The 24978-nt window shown below is 58.9% G+C and overlaps 1 protein-coding gene across 1 annotated transcript; it reads left to right on the forward strand.

The window, feature by feature from the left end:
• Positions 1-2958: 2958 nt before the first annotated feature.
• Positions 2959-23690, forward strand: LOC138092316 (endoplasmic reticulum mannosyl-oligosaccharide 1,2-alpha-mannosidase-like). Its single transcript, XM_068988096.1, has 15 exons — positions 2959-3126; positions 7439-7552; positions 10137-10824; positions 12070-12204; positions 12871-12986; positions 14609-14763; positions 14993-15105; positions 16130-16315; positions 16996-17144; positions 17528-17716; positions 20655-20845; positions 21455-21575; positions 22025-22222; positions 22301-22432; positions 23048-23690. The coding sequence occupies exons 1-15, from the start codon at positions 2959-2961 to the stop codon at positions 23249-23251; spliced, it is 2859 nt and encodes a 952-aa protein (XP_068844197.1). The 3' UTR covers positions 23252-23690.
• The last annotated feature ends 1288 nt before the right edge of the window (positions 23691-24978 follow it).

A 24978-nucleotide genomic window follows, 5' to 3' on the forward strand; every position in this document is an offset into this window, starting at 1 on the left:
CACGAGTCCTCACCCGCAGTCAGTGATATTTCGGGGCCTGACTCTGCCGGCTGGAAAGCAAGGCCTGCGAAGAGGTCCTGAGCCGCACCCCTGCGGGAGGCAGAAGGCTCAAAAATGGGGGAGAGGCCCTGGCTGTCTGGCCATGTGACTCGGGCTCCCTCCTGGAGAACTGAGAAGAATGGAGGGATGACAGTGACCACCCCATGTTGAGCTGCATCTTCCAGGAGAGTCTGAGGGTCTGAACCCCAACCAGCTGTGGAGAGGCCATGCCAGAGGGGTTCAGGTCTGCAGCAGGTGGGAGGAGGGCCAGAGGAGGAGGCCTTGCTGATGCAGAGGCTGTGCACACCCTGTCTCCACACTTCTCCCCTCTCCTGGTGCACTCCTGGCGCCCAGCACCCCCTCCTGCCCCTTGACAGAACCACCCTGTCCTTCCAGTCCTCAAGATTCCAATTCTTTGTCCTAACCCCCTCAACCCCCGCGGTGTGCTTCCTTCTTCCTAACTCAAAGGATGACTGAAGCTCCGCCCACTGCCAGTGACATCACCGTTTCCAATAGCAACTGAGGATTATGCAGACCCAACCGCAGAAGCCCCCAGTGGGGACAAAGCAGGGTGGTCCCCACACCTAAACGATGTCCTAAGGGGTGGAGGGGGGAGGGGCCAAGTCCCTCCCGACAGGGTCCTGGCCCCGTCCTCTGCCTTCCTCACCCCTGTTCTGACCGGCCTGCCCCAGCTCAGCACAGACACTTGGGAACCCTGGCTGTAAGGCGAGGGCTGCAGCGCTTGGCATGCTCTCTGTCTTGTCCGCTTCTCTCTCAACGCGAGGAAATCATTGCTTGGGGGCTACTGTGCCCGCCTGCAGCTGCACCCACACATCCCTCTGTTCTGGGGCTGAGGTCCACAGCCTGCCATGTGGTCTTAGGAGGGCTTGGGGGATGTGCTCAGGGGCCCAGAGCTAGTCCCTTCTTCACAGGGTCTGTGGCCTCTGGTGGCTCAGAGCTTGGAGTCTGCACGGGTGCGTGGGGACAGGCCACCAGCAACGCTGGCTCTGGTGTGGCCCCGACAGCTCCAGGTCAGTGCAGGGAGGAAGGAATTCACCAGGGGCCAAAGCCACCCGGGGGCCTGGCTCCTCCCACCCACCGCACTCCTCCAGGAGGGGGTGCTGGAGAGACTCCTATGGGGCCTAGAAAGAGAATTTCTCCATGTTCCCCAGCCCAGAGCTGGTCGCCACACAGCTGGAAGCTTGAACGTGGCCATAGCTGGAGCACTCACCCCATGGGCGCTGCCTGCGGCCGCCAGCGCTCCTCTTACCCTTGAGGCCTGTTTGCCAACCCAGCACTGCCTCCCCAGGCTGCCAGCATTCAAGCTTCTGCCAGAGGCCCTCGCATGCCACAGGCCTCAGTCTTCCCCATGCTGAGTCTCTCCTGGGCTCTGCACCCCCTTTCACCTCCTGGGCTTCTTCCACGCCCCCAGCAAGAGGGGTGCAGCTGCAGAAGGGCTCGACCCTGCTGCTTGCCGTGAAAGATCCTGCCGCAGGCTGAGGCTGCCTGAGCAGATGCCAAGATGCGTCAAAGCCTTATTAAGAATATTTGGATCACCATATCTAAGCTTACCACGAGATCTGGGCGGGAATGGGGTTAATGGGCTTCCTTGCGCTCGTGGCAAAGAATGAGCCTGCAGTGCAGGAGACGCGGGAGACTGGGGTTCGATCCCTGGGTCGGGAAGACCCACTGGCGAAGGAAATGGCGATCTGTTCTGGCAGTCTCGCCTGGGAAATCCCAGGGACAGAGGAGCCTGGTGGGCTACGCCCATGGGGTCAGAGAGTCGGACACGACTGCGTGACTCAGCAGCAGAGCAGCTTATAAGACCAGGAGCGCTGATAAAAGAAGGAAAGCCTGGGGCTTCCCTGCTGGTCCAGTGGTTAAGAGTCTGCCTTCCAACACAGGGGAAGGGTTGTTCCGTAGCCCATGCTGCAGAGCAAAGCTCTGGAACCACAGCTAGAAAAGCCCGAGGGAACCGCACAACGGAGCCCGCGAGAGCCTGAGCTTAGCAGCAGCCCGTGCGCTGCGCGAAGGTCAAGTGCAGCCGAAGAAAGAGAAAGAGGGAAAAAAGTGAAATAAAGGCTTGGGAGCTTCCAGGCCTGCGTCTGCTCACGGTCATCACTAACCAGCTTCACTGAAGTGGGACGGCAGTCTGGCTGGGTTGTGGGAACGCGGGACGTGGTGTTGACTCACAGCACTTCTGCTGCCCTAGGGCACGATTAAATGCACCTGTGACTCACACAGACACACAGACACACAAAGATGCCGCCGGGACTGGACCGCTGAGTCCGGCGCATCAGAGTCTGTGGTCAGGACAGAGGAGTGCTGGGGTGCCGCCTCTGGCCTCCAGTGGGAGACAGGTCCTGTCCATCCAGGGGGAGGAGGGGGAGCCTCCAGCTGCACCACCAGGCCTGGGGCTCAACCGGAGCCCAACCTGCTTCCCCATGTGGAGGGAACTGCTTCCCCTCCTCCCTGACTCCAACCCAGGGGCTCTAGCAAGGGCTGTCAATCACACATACAGCCCCTCCTTGGCCTTGGTCCATTGGCTGAGAGGGAGTCACGTGACTCAAGCAGGAGCCCCCCCCCCCCCCGCCCCCTCAGGGTTTTCCCCGAGGATTTTGACCAAATCAGTCACCGGGGTGAGAACGGATCTCTGAAAGTTGAGTCTCTTGTGGACACTTCCGTCAGGAGGACGGTGACAGGCAGGTGGAGCTTTTGTGCTGTGTCCAGACTCCTGGCCTGCAGCCAGTCAAGGGCCTGCCTCCAGACCAGGCCTGGGGAGCTGGGGCTGGCTGTCTGCAGGCCTGGCCCCTGGGACTCCGTCCTCGACCTGGGGGAGCCCGAGGGCCCTCACCAGCGTGGCTGCAGACCCCCACGGTGCCATCTTGCTTGCTCTCGCGCCGATTTCCGTCGCGCACCATGTCCAGATGGTTCTTCTGCCCGCCACCCCCACAGGATCCTCCTGTCCCTGTCGTCACTGACTTTCCGAACCCTAACTTTCTGGCAAGCCCGTCTTCCCAACAGGTGTCCCAGGTGGCGCAGCGGTTAAGAATCTGCCTGCCAGTGCAGCAGACACAAAAGATGCAGGTTTGATGCCTGGGTCGGGAAGATCCCCTGGAGGAGGAAATGGCAACCCGCGCCAGCATTCTTGCTGGAAAATTCCATGGACAGAGGAGCCTGGTGGGCTACTGTCCATGGGATTGCAAAGAGTCAGACACGACTGAGCGACTGAGCGTGCAGGCACGCATCTTCTCAACATTACAATGTCCCCACAGGTCCCACTGTAGGGGATCTTTCGTATTTCATTCACCCACAGACATTTGCTGGGCTCCCGTGGCCCGGCAGGCACTGCTCTACGTTACTGGAGTCCAGCAGTGGGAAAGTGAGATTCCTGACCTAGCACACGGCAAGCAGATAAGGATCTCAGACCGTTTCCCGCAGTGTCGCATGCTCCAAGGAGAAGGAGAGAGGAGGGGAGGACAGAGCTCGATGGGGCCGTGCGGTGGTTTCCACACCCCTGCGACACCTTCGACATGCTCCCCTTCAGAGGGTGCCCAGTCTCTCTCTTTGTATGTGGTGGGACTGGCAGACTGCTTCCGAGAGGGGTGTGGCAGAGGGACACGTGTGGCTCTCAAGGGGAGGTCCGAGGAACAGCTGTGCTCGGGTGCCGTCCTTCCGGGGTCACCTGCTCCGAGGGAGGCCCGTGCGGACAGGCGCTCCTGCCAGTGGCCCCCTGCCAGTGGCCAGCACCGACTCGCCAGCTGTGGGTGTGAACCCCTTTGGACACTCCAGGCGCCCTCCGGACTCACCCAGCCTTTGAGCGTGGCCCACGTCTTGGGTGTCACCTCGTGAGGGACCTGGGGCCTGAGCCATTCTGCACACTGCTGCAGAATTCCTGACAGAAACTGTGAGACATAATGCGTGTTTATTGTTGTTTTGATCAATGGATGGTTAAATAATCAATGCAGGTTGATTTTTTTCTGAATGAAATGAGAGAGCAAGCCGTGCAAATATCTGAGGAAAGAGTGTTCCAGGGATGGGGATGCCAGAGCTTGGAGCAGGGGAGGCAGGAAAGAGGCCGTGGAGGTGGGGAGCCCTCATGGGGCCCGGCTTAATTCTATGTGAGATCGGAAGGATTAGACCAGGAGAGGGACATGGTTCAGTTTAACTTTTAGAGAGAACCATCCAGCTGCTGTGTGGATAATGAAAGCAGAAGGGGTTGGGCACCCAGGAAGTTACTGGGATAATTTGTGTTCCAGTGTAGAGATACAGATGCGACAAGATAGGGGACAAGAAGGTCAGGAGCCAAAAATGACTCCGGAGTTTCTGTCCTGAGCAGCTGAGAGAATGCCGGTACCGCCGTGAGGAAGAGACACATGCAGGTCTAGGAGGTGTTTTGAAGCAAGAATCAAGACTTTTCATTTTCCTGTAAAGCTCCCACTAGGCCACAAATCCTGCATGCTTTGACGTGCTGTGTGTTTTGTTTTCATTAAGTTGCACAGTTTTCCTAATTTCTCCTGTGATTTCTGCTTTGATTTATGGGTTATTTAGAAGTCTGTTGTTTAATTTTCAAATATTTGGAAATTCTCTGAATGTATTTCTGCTACTGATCACATATGTTACAGAGCACATATGTTGTATGATCTTAAATATATTGAGACTTATTTTATGGTTCATAAGGTGGTTTTTCTTGGTGAATATTCTGTGAACCTAGAGGAAATTGTGCATTTTGCTGCTGTTGGGTGCAGTGTTTTGATAAATGTAAATGTTCCTCAGGGTGGTTTTATTGAGCATTTTCCTTAATGACTATGTTCAGCATCTTTTCTTGTGCTTATTGGCCTTTTGTATATTTTCTTTGGAGAAATGTTTATTCAAATATGTCGCCCATATTAACTGTGTTAATTTTCTTCTTCGTATTGAGTTGTACGTGTCTTATATTCTAGATAAAGCTCTTTTATCGGATATTATGTTTTTTAATATTTTCTCCATGTCTGTGACTTGTGTTTTCATTTTCTTAATGTGGTCTTTAACGTGCAAGACTTTTAAATGTTGATGAAGTCCAGTTACCAAACTTTTTGGTAGTTGAGTGTGCTCTGGTATATCTAAAATATCTTTGCCCAATCCAAAGCCCCAAAGATTTTATTTTACGTTTTCATCCAAGAGCTGTGTAGTTTGGGTTCTCACACTTAGGTCTATGACCCACTTTGAGCTCTTTCCTTTATGTGGCATAAGTCCAGGGGCAAATTCATTCATTTTATGTAGGTATCTGATTGACCCAGCACCATTTGTTGAAAAAAGCTATCCTTTAATCACTGAGCTTTCTTACTGTCTTTGTCGGACGTCGGTTGACCATGAATGTACGGGTCTACTTCTAAAATCTCGGTTCTGCTTCATTGACCTACATGCCTTGATGTGCCAGGACCGCGCTGTCTTGATAATTGCAACTCTGCACAGCTAGTGTCAGTTCCCCAGCTTCATTCTTTTCCAGGGTTGTTTCGGCTAGTCTGGGTCCTTTGTAATCACAAATATAATTTAGGATCATCTTGTCAATTTCTGCTAAGATTTGATAGAGATTGCAGTACATTTATATGTTAATTAAGACAATTGCAGTCTTAAAAAATGGGGTCTTTCAATCCATTATTAATATTTAGAACATCTTTATTTTCAGCAGTGTTTTGTAGATTTTTATGTACAAAAACTTGCAGTTATTTCATTAAATTTATTCCTGTTTTTTTTTTGCTGCAATTTTGAATGAAATTATTTCTTTATTTTCAGCCTGTCATCAGTAATATGCATGTGGAAATAAAACTGACTTTCGAGCATCGATCTTGTGTCTGTGCGCTTTCTGAACCTGTCTATTAGTTCTAGTAGGTTTTGGTTGTTCTCATCTCCCCAGCATTTTGTAGGAATCACGCTGTCTGTGTGTTAATAGGCGGTTTCCTTTCTTTCTTCCTGGTCTGGAAGCTGTTTGTGACTTTCTTGGGAGAATGAACGAGACAGAAACTCTCGTTCCAAGACTGAAACAGTGAGAGCAGACATCTGTGCCTCACTTCTGATCCCAGAGGGAAAGCATTTAACTTTTCACTATCAAGTACAATAATAGCTATTGGGTCTTGCAGGCAATTGTACCAGGTTAGGAAGTTCTCTTCTTTCCCTAGTTTGTTGAGAGTATTTATTGTGAATAGGTACTGGATTTTTCAAATGCTTATTTTCTGCATTTATTGAAACGATCGTGTCGCTTTGGTGCTTTATTGGCATGGTGTATGACATCAATTTATGGATGTTAAACCAAGCTTATATCCCTGGGAAAAATGGTCAAAATGTACAGTGTTTCCTGAATATTGCTGACTTCTTTTAGCTAGCATTTTGTAGAGAATTTTTGCATTTCTCTGAATGGGAGATATTGGTCTGTAGTTTTCTAGTGACTCCTCGTTCCAGTTTGGTGTTAAGTTAACATTGGCCTCGTAGAATGAGCTGGAAAGTGTTTGCCCTCTTCTCTTTCCTGGAAGTGTGCGAGTGTTGACGCTAATTCTCCTTTGAGTGTTTGGTAGACCTCCCCAGCAGCGCCGCCCGGGCTTGGGCTTCCTCTCGGGGGGAGGCTGCCTCACTGACCCAATTTTCTTAGACATGTATTCATGGTTTCTATTTCTTCTTGCATCAGTTTCGGGCATTTGTATCTTTTTAGGAATTTTTCCATTTTATCCAAACCCTTGCACGGCACTGTGTTTGAAGGGGCTGCTCCTCCCTCCCTGGCAGCTGAGCCTGGGGGTCACAGCCCGGCGCCCCTTCCCTGCCCGGCTGAGGCCCACAGCAGGTCCAGAGCTGGCTCTCTGGGAAGCTTGGCCTGCACGCCTGGCAGAGTTCTCTCGAGTTCCGTCCAAAGCCGCAGCCCCCAGAAAACAGTGGGACCCGTGGAGGGCGCCCCCCGCCGCCCCAAGCCTACAGGGAGCTTCCGACAGCAGTGCCCGCGCTCCTCAGCCCCCCAGGGAGGAGTGGGCACAGCCCCTCACTGCACACCCTCAGCCTGGTCAAGACGGGGAGAAGCCGGCTGCCTCTGGTCTCTTTCCACGGGCTTGGCTGCTTGGGCCCTGCCCGCTTCCCGCCTGGAGAGCAGCGCAGGGCGCCTGTCCCCTCCTGTGAAGAGTGTCCTAAGTGTGGCCTGCAGCTCGGCCAGGCCCGCCCCGCCCCTCCCTGCTCCTCCAGCCCACGTGTGGCCGACTCCCCCAGGAAGGGTGCTGTCCCGGGGGCTTCAGCGGCAGTGAGCCTCCCAGGGGCTTGGCTCCTCCCGCCCCGGGTGTGCCGGCGGGGTCAGGGCCAGGCCCAGGGCCCGGAGGACGGCTGTGCCTCCATCCAGGCTTTGCCGTCAGCCCTAACCTGTGCCTTACTTGCCTTCTCCCAGCCGCTCCACAGGCGAGCAGAGGGCCTGGGGCAGAGGAGGGTCACCAAGGAGGAGGCCAAGGTTGAGGGTCCTGCCCGGCCCAGGGGCTCCTCACTGCCAAGTCGAGTTTGTTGGGTAAACTATTAAAACAGCTTGCTTTCACAAAACCTTTTTATTTTCAAATAATTACACCTTCGCGTGAGGTTTCGCTCAGCGCAGAGAGGCCCCGGGTACACCTCGCCATCTCCTGCAATGTCTGTCCTGCGATGCGAGGATGCCGTGACCAGGAGACCCCGGTCATGCTGAGTCCTCTCCCGGGTGAGGCTCCCTGTGGGTCGGGGGTCCCATGGCTACAAGCACCTCCCTCCTGCTTCCTTAGGAGCCACGTGCCCCCGTCATCTCTCACTCAGACAGCTGCTAATTTGAAGCAACTGAGTTTTGGAAGATGGACAAACTCAGTTTTCCCAGAATGCAGGGATTTCCAGTCAACACAAGGTGCTGCGATCCAGCCCGGCCTGGCGAGCGCTCTGTCTCACCAGCGAGTGTGGCAGGAGCAGCTCGGGGTGTCCCAGGTCTGCATCTGTCCAGGGGCTGCAGCCTGCTGGCCCTGGGGAAGCGAGAGCCCGCAGGCTGAGCTGAACCCAATCTGGGCTGCCCAGGAACCTCCCTGTGCTCCATCCAGCTCTTTCCCAGGGTTGCAGGGAGCCTGGGAAGACCCAGCAGATCGGGCACCTTGGGGGCTGGTCCAGAAGCTGTCCCTTCAACCAGCTCTCTTGGTGGGGAGGGTGAGAAACCATGACAAACCCTCCTCCAGATGCCACCGTTTCCCTGGTGGCTGGTTGTGCCAGGAGGAGTCCTGAGGGCATGTCTGGAACTGCCAGCAGAGTGCGTGTGGGAGACCTGCAGCGGCCCCAGAGATGCCCCCTAGAGAGGAGGGGGTGGAGGGAGGGAGGTCTCTGGGTCAGGGGCAGACAGGCCTAGGTCCTGGGCAGTAGGGGCCTGTGCTGGGGAGCCCTCCTGGGGTCATAGCTGGGATGGCAGGAAGGCATGGGTTCCCCCATGGGGACAGTGGGCATTGGGAACTGGAAAGCCCTAGGGAGGGGCTGCAGAGACCACTGGGCGGGGCCCCAAATCGCACAGCCCTCTGCAGCGCAGGCCTCCCTGGCCCTGTGTGTTGAGGGGAAGAAGCTCACAGCAGCGCCATGCTCTTTGCTGCATTCTGAAGACGACGGAGTCTGCTGGCCAAGAATAAGCACTCGGTTATTCCACCAGCAAAAGCGGATGTTGGAACATCACAGGAGCTGCAAATTGGGACACGCAGGCTATAGCAAGGAGAAGACAGTGGCACCCCACTCCAGTACTCTTGCCTGGAAAATCTCATGGACGCAGCAGCCTGGTGGGCTGCAGTCCATGGGGTCTCGAAGAGTCGGACACGACTGAGTGACTTCACTTTCATTCTTCACTTTCATGCATTGGAGAAGGAAATGGCAACCCACTCCCCCAGGGACGGGGGAGCCTGGTGGGCTGCCGTCTGTGGGGTCGCACAGAGTTGGACACGACTGAAGCGACTTAGCAGCAGCAGCAGCAGCAGGCTATAGCAAAAGCCATATGTAAGTCCAACAAACAGGAGAGGAATGGTTCCTTTATAGAGAAAAGTGAGGAGGGTGAGAGGTTTGGGTTTTTTTGCTGTTATTGTTTTTACTGAAATCTCCCTGGGAAAGACTGCGACTGCAGGGTGAGGATGGTTTCTCGACTAAGTCACTGAGGTCGGTGACTTCCTCTAGGAGAAGCCATGCGCTTGTCCGTGGGGGCCTGTCATTGATGGTTCTTTCCTGTTAGCCTTCTTCCATTGTGCTTTGTCACTGGCTGTTGACCTGGAACAAGAAAACAGCCAGTTATTTTACCAGCAACGTGGGTTTATTGTGGAACAGTTAAGAACCGGAATCCAAAACAAACAAAGGTGACCTTCCAGCAAGTGCTGAGAACAAAAAGAACCCTTTCATAGATGAGAGGGGGGCTGTTCTAAACAAGGTTCCATGGGAGAAAACCGGGAGCCGGAAGTGTGGCGGCTTTTTATTTGCTGCCCTGCCTCTCATTGGCTGAACGGTTGCCGAGCGAGGAGAAAACCTCCCTCTGCCTGCGGCGGAGGTCAGCACCTTCCTGTGGGGTCTGCTATTGAGGCTGCCCCCTAGGGCGAGAGAGCTCCCGCTCCGGGTCTCCTGACTGCACCTCCCTGAGGGTTTCCTTGACTAATTTTCGTTCACTGAGGGTTCCCTTTACTAAGTGTAATAAGTTCAATGGACTTCGCTTGTGGCTCAGCTGGTAAAGAATCCACCTGCAACGCGGGAGACCCGGATTCGACTCCCGGGTCGGGAAGATACCCTGGAGAAGGGAACGCTACCCACCCCAGTATCCTGGCCTGTAGAATCCCACGGACTATACCGACTCTGGGTCGCAAAGAGTCGGGCACGACTGAGCGACTTTCAGACGTATAGGCCCAGTGGCTTTCCTGGTGACGGCAGAGACTCTGCCTGCAACGCAGGAGACCTGCAACGCAGGAGACCTGGGTTGGATCCCTGAATCAGGAGGACCTCCTGGAGAAGGGAGCGGAACCCACTCCAGTCATGGGGTCGCAGAGTTGGATGCGACTAAGTGGCGTGCGCGCGCGCACACACACACTCGATGAAGACCCCGAGGGCCCCCCTGCCTGGCTCTGCAGCCCTCTGCCCTCACTGAGCCCGATCGGCCAGGCCCCAGCCCCGCGCCACGGCTCCGGGAAGACAGCCGGGTCAAGTCCGCCCCGAGACTCGGGGCGCCCCGCGCGCGCGGCGGAGCCGCCCGGGAAGGCTCGGCCGGTCCCCCAGGCCTTCGCGGGGGAGCCGGGCGGGGACGCAGCGCCGCGAGCGCCGGGCCAGAGCCGCTCCTCGTCGGCCGCGCAGAGCCGGGTAACGGTCGGCGGGCTTCTGCGCGCGCGGCGTACCGGCAGCAGCCCCGCCGCCGGCCCTTGGGGCGCCAGCGCCGCGCCGCCGGCATGCACCCGCGGCCCGCACCGCCCGGGGGCGCCTTGGCGCTGAGCCCGGGCTGGAGGCCGGACGGCGGCGGGGCGCGGGGCCCCTGCTGGCCGTGGCGGGTGAGCGTCCGCCGGCGCCGGCCCAAGCCTGCGGGGCCGGGAGGGCGCGGAGCGCGGCGGGAGGCAGGCTTCGCGGGCGGGACAGCTGCGACCCGGCCCCGGCAGCCGCGCCCGCACACGCCCGCCGGCTGCGGGGCCGCGGGGCCGCCGCGGAGGCGCGGAAAGAGGCTCGGCCGGCCCTCCGCGCAAGACCCTGCCAGAGCCCGCCCGGGCGCCGCCCCCAGCCGGTGCCCCGCGGGGCCTGCGGCGGGGCCCGCTGTGTTGCCCCGCGTCTCCGGTGGGTCTGGCACGAGGGCCTCGGATGGGGGCCCTGGACTCGGTAGCAGCGGCCCGTCTGAGACCCCTTGCGCCTCTGTCTGTCGAAGAAGTCAGCCACCCTTGACTCTTTAAGGTCACGCAGCACTGACCCCTGGCGCTTCACCGACACCCCAGCACTGAGTGTGTGAGCGCTCCTGGGGAGGAGCCGCCGAGAGCGGGTCTGTCTGAGGCGGCGGCACTCCCTCTGGCCCCTGGCTCCTGCTTGCTGGCACTCGGAGAGTCCGTCTGTCTCGCGCCTCCAGGGTCACCTGCCACCCCTTCCTCAAGCTGGCCTCGGGAGCTAGGACATTCGGAAACCCATTTGCTTTGGATAAACGTTGCCCCATCATTACTTAAAACTTTATAACGACTTCTTCCGCTGACTCAGGCCTATGTCCCCAGAGGTGCTTTTCTTTCATTTCTGCCACGAATCAGGTTTCAGTCCAGCTGCCTTCACCTTATTTCTGTTATTTCTGACTTTCACGGCCTCATGAAGATGAAAGGAAAACAGTACTCATGTCTCACCGCAGACGGACCTTGTGGTTTTTAAGTCCTTCCCATCACTGATCCAGAACCTAAGTTGTGAACCTGATGTCGCTTCAGTAGAATCTGCCTGCTGGGGTCACTGTCCTATTACGAGGCCTGGCGGGTCAGGAGTCTCCAGGAGCCAGCACCAGCGTCCCTTTGTCCTCTTTAGTTTGCTGTGGACCTGCCTCTCAGGAGCTGTTTTTCTTTTGGTTGAGTCAGGCAGCACCCAGGAGCTTAGTTCCCCAACCAGAGATCAAACTGGGCCCCATGCAGCGGAAGCTCGGATCTTAACCACTGGACTGCCAAGGATTTCCCAGTTGGGCCTTTAAAGAATTGGTTTTTGCAGGAGGCCTTTAATGCCATGCAAGGAACTTGTAGCTATGTAGAGATGGGGGCCTGAGCCCAGCTAGTGGGCTGCAGGGCCAAGGTAAGGCGGGAGGAGGCTGCAGCCAGCACACCCAGCTGCCAGTCATTTTCCACACCAACACCAGGGCCAGAAAAGGCCTCCCCATGGGTTTCATTCTAAGTGGATCGGTACGGGGTGTCGGCTGCAGTACTACTCCAGCCTGCGGCGCCCGCTTGGAGGAAACGTCCCCGGTTCAGAAGCAGCAGAGCCCCACGCTGGGCCTCGGGAATTGCTCCTCATCCTCCCGGAGTCTGACACGGCAGGAGAGATTGCTCTTTGTGCTCCTTTCAGTAAAATGGTCGTTGTCTGTCCCTCAGCAATGGAAGCAGCTGTCAAGGTTACAGCGGACGGTGGTCCTCTTCCTGCTGGTGGTCCTGATGCTCTTCGGCCTCTTGTCCTATGTCCACGTGGCTGACGAGTGGGCAGGTACCAGCTGCATGATCCTCGGGCGTCCTGAGGGCTGACTAAGGGGTGGCACAGTGATCTGGCAGCGGCAGGCGTTGGCAGGAAGTGAGATGACGAGGAGCCTAGAATGTCCCCAGCCCCCCGCTATAAGGTGGCTGTTAATCTGCGGCGTGTGGCTGTTGCCCAGACGTCTGCCCTGAGAAGCGGCCTGCCGTCCGGCCGTCTCACAGGAGATCCAGGTCCGAGGGTGCACGCGGAGTCTGCGCGCTGTGCTGCAGGCGCTTTCTGGCACGCACTGCAGTGCTGGGGAGGAAGCGCAGGTGCCGGGAGGAGGGCAGCTCCCTCCTGGGTTCTGCTCGCGGCTCCTTGGAGGAGGAAAGCTGCAGAGCCCCCGCGGGTCACTCCCGTGAATGGCCCGTGTGCCACCGTGGGCCCTCCTTGAAGTGGAAAAGATAAAGGCCAAGTGTTTGGGCTGTGGGTGGGGATAAAGACAGAAGCTGCCAGGCGCTAAGGGCAAGGTTTGCGTCCCTGTGGCACTCTGGAATCCCTTGACCTGCCCTTTTTGGAGGTCCCGGCCTGTCCCATTCTTTCCAGGAGGGCTGGCTGTGTAGGTGCTGTTTCCAGCGCCCTTTGACTCTCCTCTGGGCCTTGAGGCGTATTTGAGATAAAATAGACTCTCCTGTTTAGCTGTGGACAGCAGGTCGGCGGCAGCATGGCAGATGAGACCAGCAAATCCTCCCGTCTTGCCAGCTCCTCAGAAAGCAGCTGAGAACCCAGAGGCCGTGGCGGGGCTGTCGCCTCAGGTACTTGGAGTAAACTGAAGGTGGAGGCATAAGTGGGGTCCAGGCCGGAAGCGCTTCAGCACAGCAGGGGCTGTTTGAGAGGGACTGGGAAGAGTTCTGCTTCCTGCCGTGCGTCTGAGGTTTTAACCTGAGCCTCCTTGCTCTGGGCTGGTGGGACGGAGGAGACGCGGAGAGAGGAGGAGGGCCATGCTGTCCTCCGTCCTCTTTGCCTGTCTGGTGCTCCGGGTCCTTGGGAGGTGAGAGACCGTCCCTTTTCTCTGGGAGCTACTGGCCGGGAGCAGTCAGGCGGGGGCTCCCCTCTGGACCTGCCCAGACGGAGGTGCTGGGGCCTCCGCCTCACAGTGGGGTCAGCAGGGAGGAGTGGGAGTTGGCAGGTGCGTGGTGCCTGCCATCCAGAAAGGGTGGGGGCAGGGGTGAGGCCGTGTCCTGGGGGGCCCCGAGCCGTTCAGGGGGGTGAGCGGGGGCGGGGGGTCAGCCAGAGCCAGGGCAGGTCCCACCCCAGGAGAGCGGCCGGCCTCTGAGAGCCCAGGGTGCTCTGTGCCAGGGACACGCTCCCGCGGGCTCGGGTGTCCAAGTGCCCAGGCGCCCCCAGGGAGAGGCTCTGGGACTGATGCTGGCCTCACGGCCCACAGGCTGCCTGCTCTCACCCCGTCTCTCTGCAAGGTCTGTGTGTGAGAGAGCCGGTTTCTCCCTTTAGAGCCAAGAGCGTTCCTCCCGTCACTTCTGTGACCACTCTCGTGTGCTGACTTCACGGTCATGTGACAGCAGAATGTGGCTGTCTCTCCTCCGCGAGACACGTTTCGACACCTCAGCATCCACGACCTGGATGCTGGTGTCCAGGAGGGGCCTGGAAATGAAGGCGTGAACATCCACGCCTCCTGTGGAGCGAGTCTTGGGGCCCCTGTGCATGCTGAGGCCGCTGGCGCCTCGTCTCTGGGTCCGATGCCGACACTCGTCCCCGAGACCTGCTTCATCCATGGAGCTTTGTTTCGGCCGCAGCTGCTCTCGTGACCCAGGGGCCCGGCTCTGCGGGGTTTGGATCTTGGAAGGGGGTGACTTCACGGATCCTCCGCCAGGGTGTTCATGGGTGCTGCAGCCAGAGGCTTTCCCAGTCACAAGTCTGTGTCCTTGGGAGCTGGAGGAGCTGCTGTCACAGCCGCTGTCGGGGGCTGGAGCCAGGACGAGTGCGGCCTCGCACAGCGCTTTGTCACTGACCGGCCGCCTCTGCCGCAGCCTTCCGAGGCTGAGGTGGGAGTCCCGGGCGCAGGCCTGGGGAGTGTTCTCTGTGGCTCCATCGACGGGGACGGGGTGGTTGAACCCTGCCCTGCTACCTTTAGGGTCTGACTCCCAGACACGCTCTGGCCAGGGGCTTCACTGACTCTCCAGGGCTACACTCGCCCATAGGCGGAGCCTCCATCGGAGTCAGAGCCAGGAGCTGCCGAGAAAGGGGCTCCTCCCGAAGCTGCGCATCGTATGAAAAGCGGAAATCATTTTCTCTAGGAAACTGCAACTGCTCAGCCAGCCCACAGCGCTCCCTGTGTGACTGCAGGTCTGACTGGGGACGGGGTGCATCCTAGAAACGGGATGGAATCATTGTATGAGTGACTCTTGTCTCTGTCCAGAAGCCCCAAAGGCATTTCCGACGAGGACCCCCCAACCTGCAGATTAGAGCGCCCGAAGGAGACCCCCAGGAGAGGAGGCAGGACCAGGCCCAGAGGAGGGCGGAGGTGGTGGGAGCGGCTGGCTGGGGAGCAGAGGCGCAGAGAGACGGCCTCAGGTACCGGCAGTGTCAGAGACGGTCTGAACGTGGGAAACCCAGAGGCCCCTTTTGGTGTTTTATTCCCTGAAAAATAAAGAGAACCAGCCTGACACATAAGGATAGCTTTCCTTTGTCACAGACTGTGCCCGTGGGGAGCAGGGTCGGGGACTGCTCACTTGAGGTCCCCCGTGTAGAGTGGGAGCCTGAGCAATTCGCCTCTGCTCTGAGTTTGATTCTCTTCCTCCAGGTGGAGGGGAGCAGGGACCAAGCCGGAACAGGGCCCCAGACACCCTCTCAAGAAGGCAGAGTTCTCCAGCTGGCCTTTTCAGCAGCAGGCCCTGAGGATTCAGGCCCATCGAGGTAAGGGCTGCCTGTGCCCTCTGGGCCTCAGCTGGCATTCGTTCTGACGGGCGCCGCGTTGGCCTTACTGGAGAGTTGGGGTAGCCGTGCAGCTCCTGCCTTCCCTTGGAGCATGGGCACCGGGGGTCTTTGGGGTCAGGCACTCTTCAGAGCCTTGGTGACGACATCCGGCCCCTCCGCGGCTGACCCCCCACGTCCAGTGCAGCTGCAGGGGGCTGGCCTCTCGCCCGTGTCCTGGTGACAGGCCTGGGTGGAGCTGTGCACCTCTGTCCTTCGGGGACCCCCCAGGCCGATGGTTCTGGGCAGACGTGCGGGGCCCTCAGGCTCCGGCGTGAGAGGTGAAGGGCCTGTGGGCGGCGGCGCTCAATGAGCCCCATGCAGTCTGCACACTGTGGTCCTCACCTCCCCGTTGAGGTGGCGGTCTGTCCTGTGCCCATTCCACGGACCGGAGAACCGCGTCTGTGCCTGGCTGGGACCCTCTGCTTCCAGCTCTGGAGGCCCCCAGGAGAACCAGGGAGCCAGGAAGGGGTCCTGTGGCCACGGCCCTGAGGGACACAGGAGGGTTAGCGGTGGACGACGCGACGTGGTGTGGAGCCCGTGCGTGGTGCAGCGTGGACGCTGCTGGCTCTTTGTGCGGTAGCCCGCCTCTGATGTGCTCCAAGCCCCGGGAGGCATCTGATCAGCCTCGAGGTGTCAGCTCCTTTTGCCCCTCCTCGGAAGCTCCCTCCACTGAGGGCAGATGCAGGCCCCAGCAGACGAGACCGTCTTGTCAGGGTCACCACGTTTGATGTCCACACACCAGGCGGCACACCCAGGCGTCCTGGTCCCCCTGCTTTCGCTCCTTCGCTCTTTCCTGGAGGCTGGTCCCTGCTGGGACCTGGTGGAGGCTGACCAGCCTGGGCCAGGTGGCAGTTGCAGCTTGGGCCTTCACTGCAGCCTAAGATGCCCCCAGGGCAGGCTCACTGGCTGTGGGGCCACAGGGCAGGTCTGTCTGGGTGCCCACGCCCTGCTTTCCTCCTCCCAGCCTCCCAGAACGCGCGCCAGAAGGCTGTGGTAGACGCCTTCCTCCACGCATGGGCTGGATACCGCAAGTTCGCCTGGGGCCACGACGAGCTGAAGCCCCTGACCAGGTCCTTCAGCGAGTGGTTCGGCCTCGGCCTCACGCTGATCGACGCCCTGGACACCATGTGGATTCTGGGGCTAAAGAAAGGTACCTGCTGTCCCTGCGGTAGGCTCGAGCTCGCCACGCGTGACCCTCGGGCCCGAGTGAGCCGGGTCTGGGAGGCGACCACATGCCGTATCCTGCCGGGCTGTGCTTGCCCCTGTCCTGGCTGCCAGTGTGGCTGTGCTGGCCACAGGCGGTTCTCTGTCCCCACACGTCCGTGCGCCGTGCGCCTCCTGCAGAGCACCGAGTGTGCTGGAGGGTGGCATCCAGGGGTGTTTGCAGCCGCGTTTCCGCTGCGGTCAGGAGGGCCCTGTGGTGGGAGGCGACACGGGACCCGACGCGGTGGCCGGCCGCGCCCTGAGTCGCCCTCGGTCCTTGTCGGTGCAGACAGGATGAGACGGGTGACGTGTCCTCAGGTGTCTGACCTGGCGCGCTCATGGCCCTGTTCCGTCTAATACTTGCCCCGCAGGCCTCCAGCCACTCACTCTCTCATGCTTCTCTGTAGCGTGGCCTTGACGTCGAGCACTTGTGCTCACGCTGCACGGCCTTCCCCCAGCTGCACGCTGGCCCTGGGTATTCTGTGCGGTTGGAGGACTCCTGGGCCCCCCTCTTGCATGAGGAGGTGATGTCGGAACCCTGCAGGGATGTGCACAGCCCCGAGGGCGCGGCCAGGGAAAGGCTGGCCTGTTAACTTACCCCTGTGTCTCTGCTGTTCCATGTGGCAGAATTTCAAGAAGCCAAGAAGTGGGTGTCCAAGAAGTTACGGTTTCGGAAAGATGTGGACGTCAACCTGTTTGAGAGCACCATCCGGATCCTGGGGGGGCTTCTGAGCGCCTTCCACCTGTCTGGGGATGTCCTCTTCCTGAAGAAGGCTGTGAGTGTCCCGGCACTGGGTCTGTTCGCTTCCCGGGGGGGACTGGGGTCTCAAGTGCTCAGCAGTCAGTGCTTTTCTCACGGGACTGGGCTGTGGCGAGCGCTTGTTGCCAGTTCTGTCCCCTCCCGCTCTTGAGTCTGTGTCTGAGCACGTGGGTGGCTGAAGCAGCGTTGGGCCAGCCTGCTGCCTGCCTGTGAGGGCATTCTGAACTAACTGAGTCCAGCTCGGTTTTGTAGCTGGCCAGGGTTGGGTCACGTGAAGCCAGCCTACTCAGGTCTGTCCACTGAATTTGATGAAAACGGGTGTTGGGCTTACCATCGTGTCATGGAGACAAGGCCGCCGAGCAACAGGAATCGTTGACTCATCGCTGTGTTGTGTATCAGGAGGATTTTGGAAATCGGTTGATGCCTGCCTTCCGAACACCCTCTAAGATTCCACACTCCATTGTAAACATTGGCACTGGAGTTGCTCACCCGCCCCGATGGACCGCTGATAGCACGGTGTCTGAGGTGACAAGCATTCAGCTGGAGTTCCGAGAGCTCTCTCGTCTCACGGGGGATAAGAAGTTTCAGGTATGGCGGGGCTCTGCCCCCGGCTGAAGACTGGGGTTCCTGTGGGGCCGTCTCTGGCTCCTGGAGGAGACTGCAGGTCTGCGTGGTTGTGGGTCCTGGGCCACGAGAGTCGCGTCAATGTTGGTTCCTGTCCCACGTTCTCCTGCAGAATCGCGTTTTCTGGTGATGCTGGAGACGCAGGCGGGAGAGGCCTTGACTGGAGGCTGAGTCCTCTGCCTGGCCCGGCCCACAGGGCCCCGACAGCTGGTGGCTTGTCCTGCCGCGCTCGGTGTGGCCTGGTGCCACTTGCCGCCATCCTGAGCCCTCCTGCAGTGCTGAGGGCCGCCTGCTGTGTTGTGGCTGAGTGCCACGGAGTGTGTTGGAGCTCTGGGTTTTGTAGTCAGGTCAGCGTAGTTGACGTTGTTGTCCCATTTTGGCATCCAGACTGGGCCCTGCACACAAGTGTCCCGGCTGGGCAGCTGGCGCGGTGTGCCGGCGTGGCTCCTCCATGGGGGAGCAGGGCAGTGCTGACCCCTGAGTCCTCCTCCCAGGGAAAAAGTCCTAATTTGAGGACCTGGACTGGAAAAAGGCCTCAAGCGTGTCAGGGATTGCTATAGTCACAGCAGTCTGCGAGGCTGTGAGCTTCTGTTCACTACAGGCCTCCTTGGTGCCCAGATGCCTCCCTCAAATGATCCGGGGACCCTGGCATCTGAGCCCAGAGGACAGACAGCACCTGAGTGGGTGCTGAGGCGCCCACCCACCCTAGTCCTGAGCACCTTCATTCCCCACACTGCTCTGCCTTCCAGAGCGGCTTGGCACAGCGAGAGGCTTCAGCCTGTGTAGTCCTGCTGCAGTCGCCGTAGCCCTTCCCAGTTCAAACTGGGGAAACCGAGGCAGGGAGGGTGCTGGTTACGTATACTACATCAGAGGGAGTGGGAGATGGGGAATTCAGACCCACAGCACCTGCCCTTGAGTCTTCTCTCTTCTATTTTCTACCCATATCAATACGTATTATTAAAATGAGTGGAAAGTGAATATCGAATCTGCAAGCCCTCTACCTGTCATCGCCTCCTTTAAAAACACGCTCAGCAGAGACTGCAGCACGGTGACTGCCCTCTGCGCAGGCCGCGGCGTCGAGCACGTTCAGACCGTCGTGTAGCCATCATCACCGTCACCTCCCCAATCTGACCCCCTGCCCTCAGCTAGAGAGCAACTCCCTATTCTCCCAGGTCTGGACACGACCATCTACTTTCTGTCCCCATGAAAAATACTTTCATGCTTTAAAATTTTGCCTCTTTCTTTTCTTATTGTGGTGAGAAAATCACGTAACGTAAAATTCGCCATCATAAAACCATCTTGAAGCATCCAGTCCATAAGTGTTCAATCTGTTCACACAGCTGTGAAGCAGATCTCCAGAACTCTCCCATCTGATGAGCTGGAGCTCTGCACGCATTATGTAGCGACTCACTTCCTTCCATTCTCTGTCTCCATGAAGTGTCCTGTTCAAGGTCTGTCACACAGGTGGAGTCATACAGCGTCTCTCCTTGTGAGTCTGGCTCATTTCATGCAGCGTAGTGTCTGCGGGGTTCATCCGCAGAGTAACATCACAATTTCCTTCCTTTTGAAGACTGAGTAATATTCCACTACACGGATGGACCACACTTTGCTTTTCCATTCATCCATCAACGGACACTGGTTTGCTTCCACACTGTGGTTACATGGAATGATGCAGTTCTGAACACAGCTGTGATAACATCTGGTTAGATATAATCCTTAGAACTGAAGTTATGAGAGCATAAGGTTACTCCGTGTTCAGTGTTTTTGAGGAAACGCCATACCACTGTCCCGAGCGGTTGTCCCATTCTGGATTTCCACCAGCAGTGCACAAGTGTTTCAATTTCTCACATCCTTGCAATACTTGTTTACTGGGGTTTTTTGTTTGTTTGGTTTGGTTTTGGTAGTAGCCACTGAGGTAAGCGTGAGGTGACATCTGACTCTTGTGGTATCTATTTCCATTTCATCAGCGACCAATGATGTTGAACATTTTTTCCTATGCTTATTTGTATCTCTTCTTTGGCAAAATGTCTATGAAAAGCCTTTGCTCTCATGTGAATCAGCTTCCTTGGGTTTTTTGTTGTTGAGTTGTAGGGATTCTCTATGCACTCTGGAAAGTCATCCTGAATCAGATGTGGCACGCCCATACTTTTCTCTCATCTGTACTTTGCATGTTTCCAATGTGGATGGTGTCCTTAGATGTACAAGAGATTTTCATTTTCAAGGAGTCGGTCTCTCTATTCTGCTGCCCGTGGATTAGGTATTGTGTTCCAATCCCTGGATGAAGTGTGGCCTGTCAGGTGCCACCCTAGGTCAGGGAACCTCTGCTGATGATGGAGAACACACACCGTTCACGTGAGGTTCCCACACACCCAAGGGCAGTTCCGCCTGAAACGAGCCACTTGCTTATAAGGGTCACTTGCAGACACACAGACTGCCATGTCTCGGTGGTTGCGAGATCGCAGAGGAGTAAAGCAGCTCACTCCGGGGAAGTGTGCACACCGATGGGTGTGTAACCGCTGGGTCCGGACGACTGTGAGGAAGCGTGCACAGAGCCTTGGGGGCAGACACACGCGCTGCCCCGGCTAGACAGGAGCCCAGGGCAGGATGGGTCTTGAAGAGGGAATGGATGTTCCCCGGTGGCTCAGACTTTGGGGCCGTTGTCATCATGAGAAGCAACCTTGGGCTGGGAAACAGACGTGCCTGCCAGCCCTGCAGGGAGTGGGAGCACTCAACCATCCTCAGGAGGGGGTGCCAGCGCCACAGCTGCGGCCTCTGTCCCGGGTGGAGGCTGGGAAGGGTCTCGGGGACAGCTTCAGACCCGCGGTCGGCTGTGCAGGCGCTGAGTCAGAGGGCAGCCCCTCTGCCCGGCCCACCCGCTCACCGCCCCCGCCGTCTGCCCCAGGAGGCCGCAGAGGAGGTGACGAGGCGCGTGCATGGCCTGCACGGGAAGCTGGACGGGCTGGTGCCCATGTTCATCAACACCGACAGCGGCAGCTTCACCCACCTGGGCGTGTTCACCCTGGGCGCCAGGGCCGACAGCTACTACGAGTGCCTGCTGAAACAGTGGATTCAGGGCGGGAAGACGGAGAGGCAGTGAGGCCTGTTGCTCTGCCTTCGGGGCGGCGCCTGGGCTCGGGGTGGCGGGGCCCTCTGTGGGGAAGGGTGTTTCTGTCCATCCTATATGCAGAGCAAGGGCCGGCCACCGGCGTGGGCAGACAGGGCTCTTCCTTGGGGCTGTGGCTGCTTGGTCATCGGCTCCAGCGGGAGGCAGCCAGGGCCCCGTGGGACTCCTGGTGCTTAGCGCTTTGACCCTGAAAACTCACACGTTCCCAGGGAGCAGCCTGGCCGCTCCTTGTCCAGTTATAAAATAGAGATAAACCCCCGTGGGGCGCTGGGATCCTCTCAAGCCCGGGGGTGGCTGTGGCCCAGGAAGTGTCACTGACTGGGGAGCCCTCAGGCTGGTTCAGGATGAATCAGGCTGGCCGAGGCTGGTCTCCATTGGCCCCTTGGGGCTGGTTGGGAGGCACTGGCCTCACTGGGGTGGGGGCAGCCCAGAGGCCCGAGAGGCTGACCCCCATGGGGCTGGCAGGGCCGGGCCTCATAGATCCCAGGGGACGGGAGCTCGGGGCCACGCCCTGTTTGTGGACCCGAGGGCTGTGCGCCCACCTGGCTAGAGCACACGGGCCCCGCTGGTCTGCACAGGCTGCTGGAAGACTACCTGGAAGCCGTGGATGGGATCAGGAAGCACCTGCTCGCTAGATCCGAGCCCAGGAAGCTGACCTTCGTGGGGGAGCTCAACCACGGCCGCTTCAGCGCCAAGATGGTGAGTGGGAGCCTGTTTCCCTGATCTGGCCTCAAGGCAGCTGAGGACCCAGCCTCTGTGCTCGGTGTCTGGTGGCTCAGAGTAGGGACGACCGGGGGAACCTCGTGGTCCTGGCCGTGGAGCGTGGGCGGTCCCGGGTGGATGTGGGTGTCCCGTGAGAGCAGCAGGAGCTGAGGTCCGTGGGGAGCCAGGGCCCCCACCCCAGAGCCCCCTTCTCCTCCAGGCCTCTGCCCTGCTGTCTCTCTCTCCACGCTCTCGGGGAACCCCCCACTCCCAGTTGCGCCCCCTCCTGCTCTCCTGCACCCAGGGCCCCGGCAGCCTTTGAGGTGGCCCTTCCAGAAGCTTCTCCCCTGCCTGCGTGGGGCCCCAGGTGCTTGGCCTGCAGCTCAGCCCCCTGTCTGAGGCCTGACGGCGCTGGACCCGCTGATGAGGTGACCCTGTGGTTTCAGGACCACCTGGTGTGCTTCCTGCCGGGGACACTGGCTCTGGGTGCCCACCACGGCCTGCCTGCTGAGCACATGGAGTTGGCCCAGGCACTCATGGACACCTGCTACCAGATGTACCGTCAGATGGAGACGGGGCTGAGCCCCGAGATCGCACACTTCAACCTGCACCGCACGAAGGCTGTGAAGGACGTTCAGGTCAAGGTGAGCTACGCCGCGCCCAGGGCTGGGCCAGATGGGCATGCCGGGGGGCACCTCCTGAGCCCACGTGCCCCCCCCCAGGCGGCCGACAGACACAACCTGCTGCGCCCCGAGACCGTGGAGAGCCTGTTCTACCTGCACCGCCTCACGGGCGACCGCAAGTACCAGGACTGGGGCTGGGAGATCCTGCGCAGCTTCAACACCTACACGCGGGTGAGCCGCCGCCGGGCCCCAGGGCCTCACTCTCACCTCCCGGGGGCTGCACAGGGAGGCCCTGCCCCGCTGTGAGGGCCCGGGGGGTCGGGGCGTCCGTCTCTCCTCTCTGGGGACAGCTGTGTCGGGAGGGTCCCTGCAGGGGCCCGAGGCGCACAGAGCGTCTCTCTGCTGGGCCCTCCGTGTGGCCTGGGCAGCGTGTTTGCGCCCAGCGGGTGAGTGACCTCTGGGCCGCTAGTCTCCAGGCCAGGGGCCACAACCAGCACCACCCCCTGCTCTGCCCGGGGCCCACTGCCCACCCTGGCAGGGCTGAGACTTGACCTTCGTCCTGTGGCCCCTGAGGTGGACTCTACACCCCTCGGGTGGCCTTGGGGCCTTTGTGAGGCCTGCACAGGTTTTGGAGGTGGCACTTGGCATCTGGTCACTGAAGGGATCCATGGCTACCCTCCAGGTGGCCATTCCCCCTGTGGGCTTTGGTGTCCTCCCCGCCCCAGACCCGGCCCTAGGGGGCCGTGTGTTCTGGGGTGGGCCAGTGCCCCGGGGGGCCGCCTCTGGCTGGCAGCCCTCCAGAGGGCCGAGCCAGCGTCGTGACTTGCGGCCTTGCCTCTCGAGCAGGTCCCTTCGGGCGGCTATTCTTCCATCAGCAATGTCCAGGACCCCCGCCACCCCCAGCCCAGGGACAAGATGGAGAGCTTCTTTCTGGGGGAGACGCTCAAATACCTGTATCTGCTCTTCTCCGACGATCCTGACCTGCTGAGCCTGGACACCTACGTGTTCAACACAGAGGCTCACCCCCTGCCCATCTGGGCCCCCTCCTAGGGCGGGATGGCTCTCGAGTAGGCGCTGCCCAGGAGGCTGATACGTGCTGTCTGTGAGGATGCCTGTCGGCAAGGCCCGGGCCCTGGCCTTGGCTGTGCGCTGACCCCCCAGCTGGCGGCACGTCTCCGGGCCGGGCTGGTGACGGAGGCCGGCGGGCCGCAGGGCCAGGCTGTCTCGGGGCCTCGTGGCTGCCTGGGGCGGCCCCTGGGCGTCTGGTGCTCTGCTGCTGACTCTGCCTCTCGCCTGCTTCCTGCTGGATCATCGTTTGGAACACGTGGGAATAAATGGGCGGTGTGATCCTGGGGAGTCTTGTCCGCTCAGCGAGTTTCTTCCTTCTTCCTAGAAAATCAAATCAAACGACTACATTCCTGAAGCCTGAACACTCTCCTGCTGCCCTGCAAGGCTTCCTCGGGGTCCTGGGCATCTGGGCACCCCAGGCCACTTGGCCCCGAGCCCGTGATGTGATCAGAGGTGGGCTAGGGCACAGCCCAGTGCAGCCCAGCTTCAGGGTCACAGCCTGGGAACACGCCTGACCCAGGGGCTCAGGGCGTCCTGACCTCATGGGGCTTCCGGCCTGGCTGGCTGTGGTGTTTACATGTTGGGTCAGGGATCCGCCCCTGCCTTTACAGGGCTGGGCAAGGCTGGGGGGCATGTTCACCAGTTCCCAGCCCAACAAACGGACTTCAGTTGGGATGGAAGCACATATGCTCTGTGAGGTTCCCCATGTGTTTGCACTGGTCTCTGAAATGCTGGGGGTAGATTGAGACACTCCAGGCTTTTGGGTCCCAACTCTATGTTCTGTGCACCGAAAGTCATATTCCCCCCTTCAGAAATCCTAATCCTGTGAGGTATAATGAAAAACGTCAGCAAAAAGGTCACAAAGCCTAAGACAAGGGGAGGTTGCAGCCGCAGGGCAGAGGCGGCAACTCCCAGCTCTTGTTCCCCCAAGAGAGACATGCACACACACGAAACCAATCAGAGCCAGCTCTCAACGGCAGCAGCAGCGAGATCACAGACAAAGGTAAGGCAGGAAAGTGCTCCACCCAAGGGAACAAGACTAGTTGGTAGCAACCATCCCGGAAGAATTTCAGACCCCAGAATTATTAGAGAGCAACTTTAAGAGAATTGTTTAAAAATGCGAAAGGAGGGCTTCTCTGGTGGTTCAGTAGCTGAGAGTCCACCTGCCAATGCAGGGGACATGAGTTCGATCCCTGGTCTGGGGAGATGCCCCCTTCTGAGGGTCAACTAAGCCCATGTGCCCTAGAGCCCATGCTCTGCAGCCACAGAAGCCGCCACAGTGAGAAGCCTGTGCTCTGCGGTGAAGAGTAGCCCCTGCTCCCCACAGCTAGAGAACGCCATCACATCGCAACCAGGACCCAGTGCAGTCAGAAGTAGATGACGTTTAAAACATGCTAGAAGAGCTGAAGGAAAAATGCTCATGGAGGTAGAGGAAATCCAAAACAATGAGAAAAGTTGCTAACAGAAAGCAAAGGCTCAGGGTGAAAAGCACAGTAACTGAAAGATCCGTCAGGGTCGACAGCAGAGTCAAGCTGGCAAGAGAGAGTGAGCTGGAGTTGGTGTGTGATGGGTCAGCTCCGTTCAGTCCATGGAGTCGGTGTGTGATGGGTCAGTCAGTTGAGTTCAGTCACTCAGCCGTGTCGACTCTTTGCGACCCCATGAATCGCAGCACGCCAGGCCTCCCTGTCCATCACCAACTCCCAGAGTTC

This window comes from Capricornis sumatraensis, chromosome 1 (assembly GCF_032405125.1).
Source record: "Capricornis sumatraensis isolate serow.1 chromosome 1, serow.2, whole genome shotgun sequence".
NCBI lineage: Eukaryota > Metazoa > Chordata > Mammalia > Artiodactyla > Bovidae > Capricornis > Capricornis sumatraensis.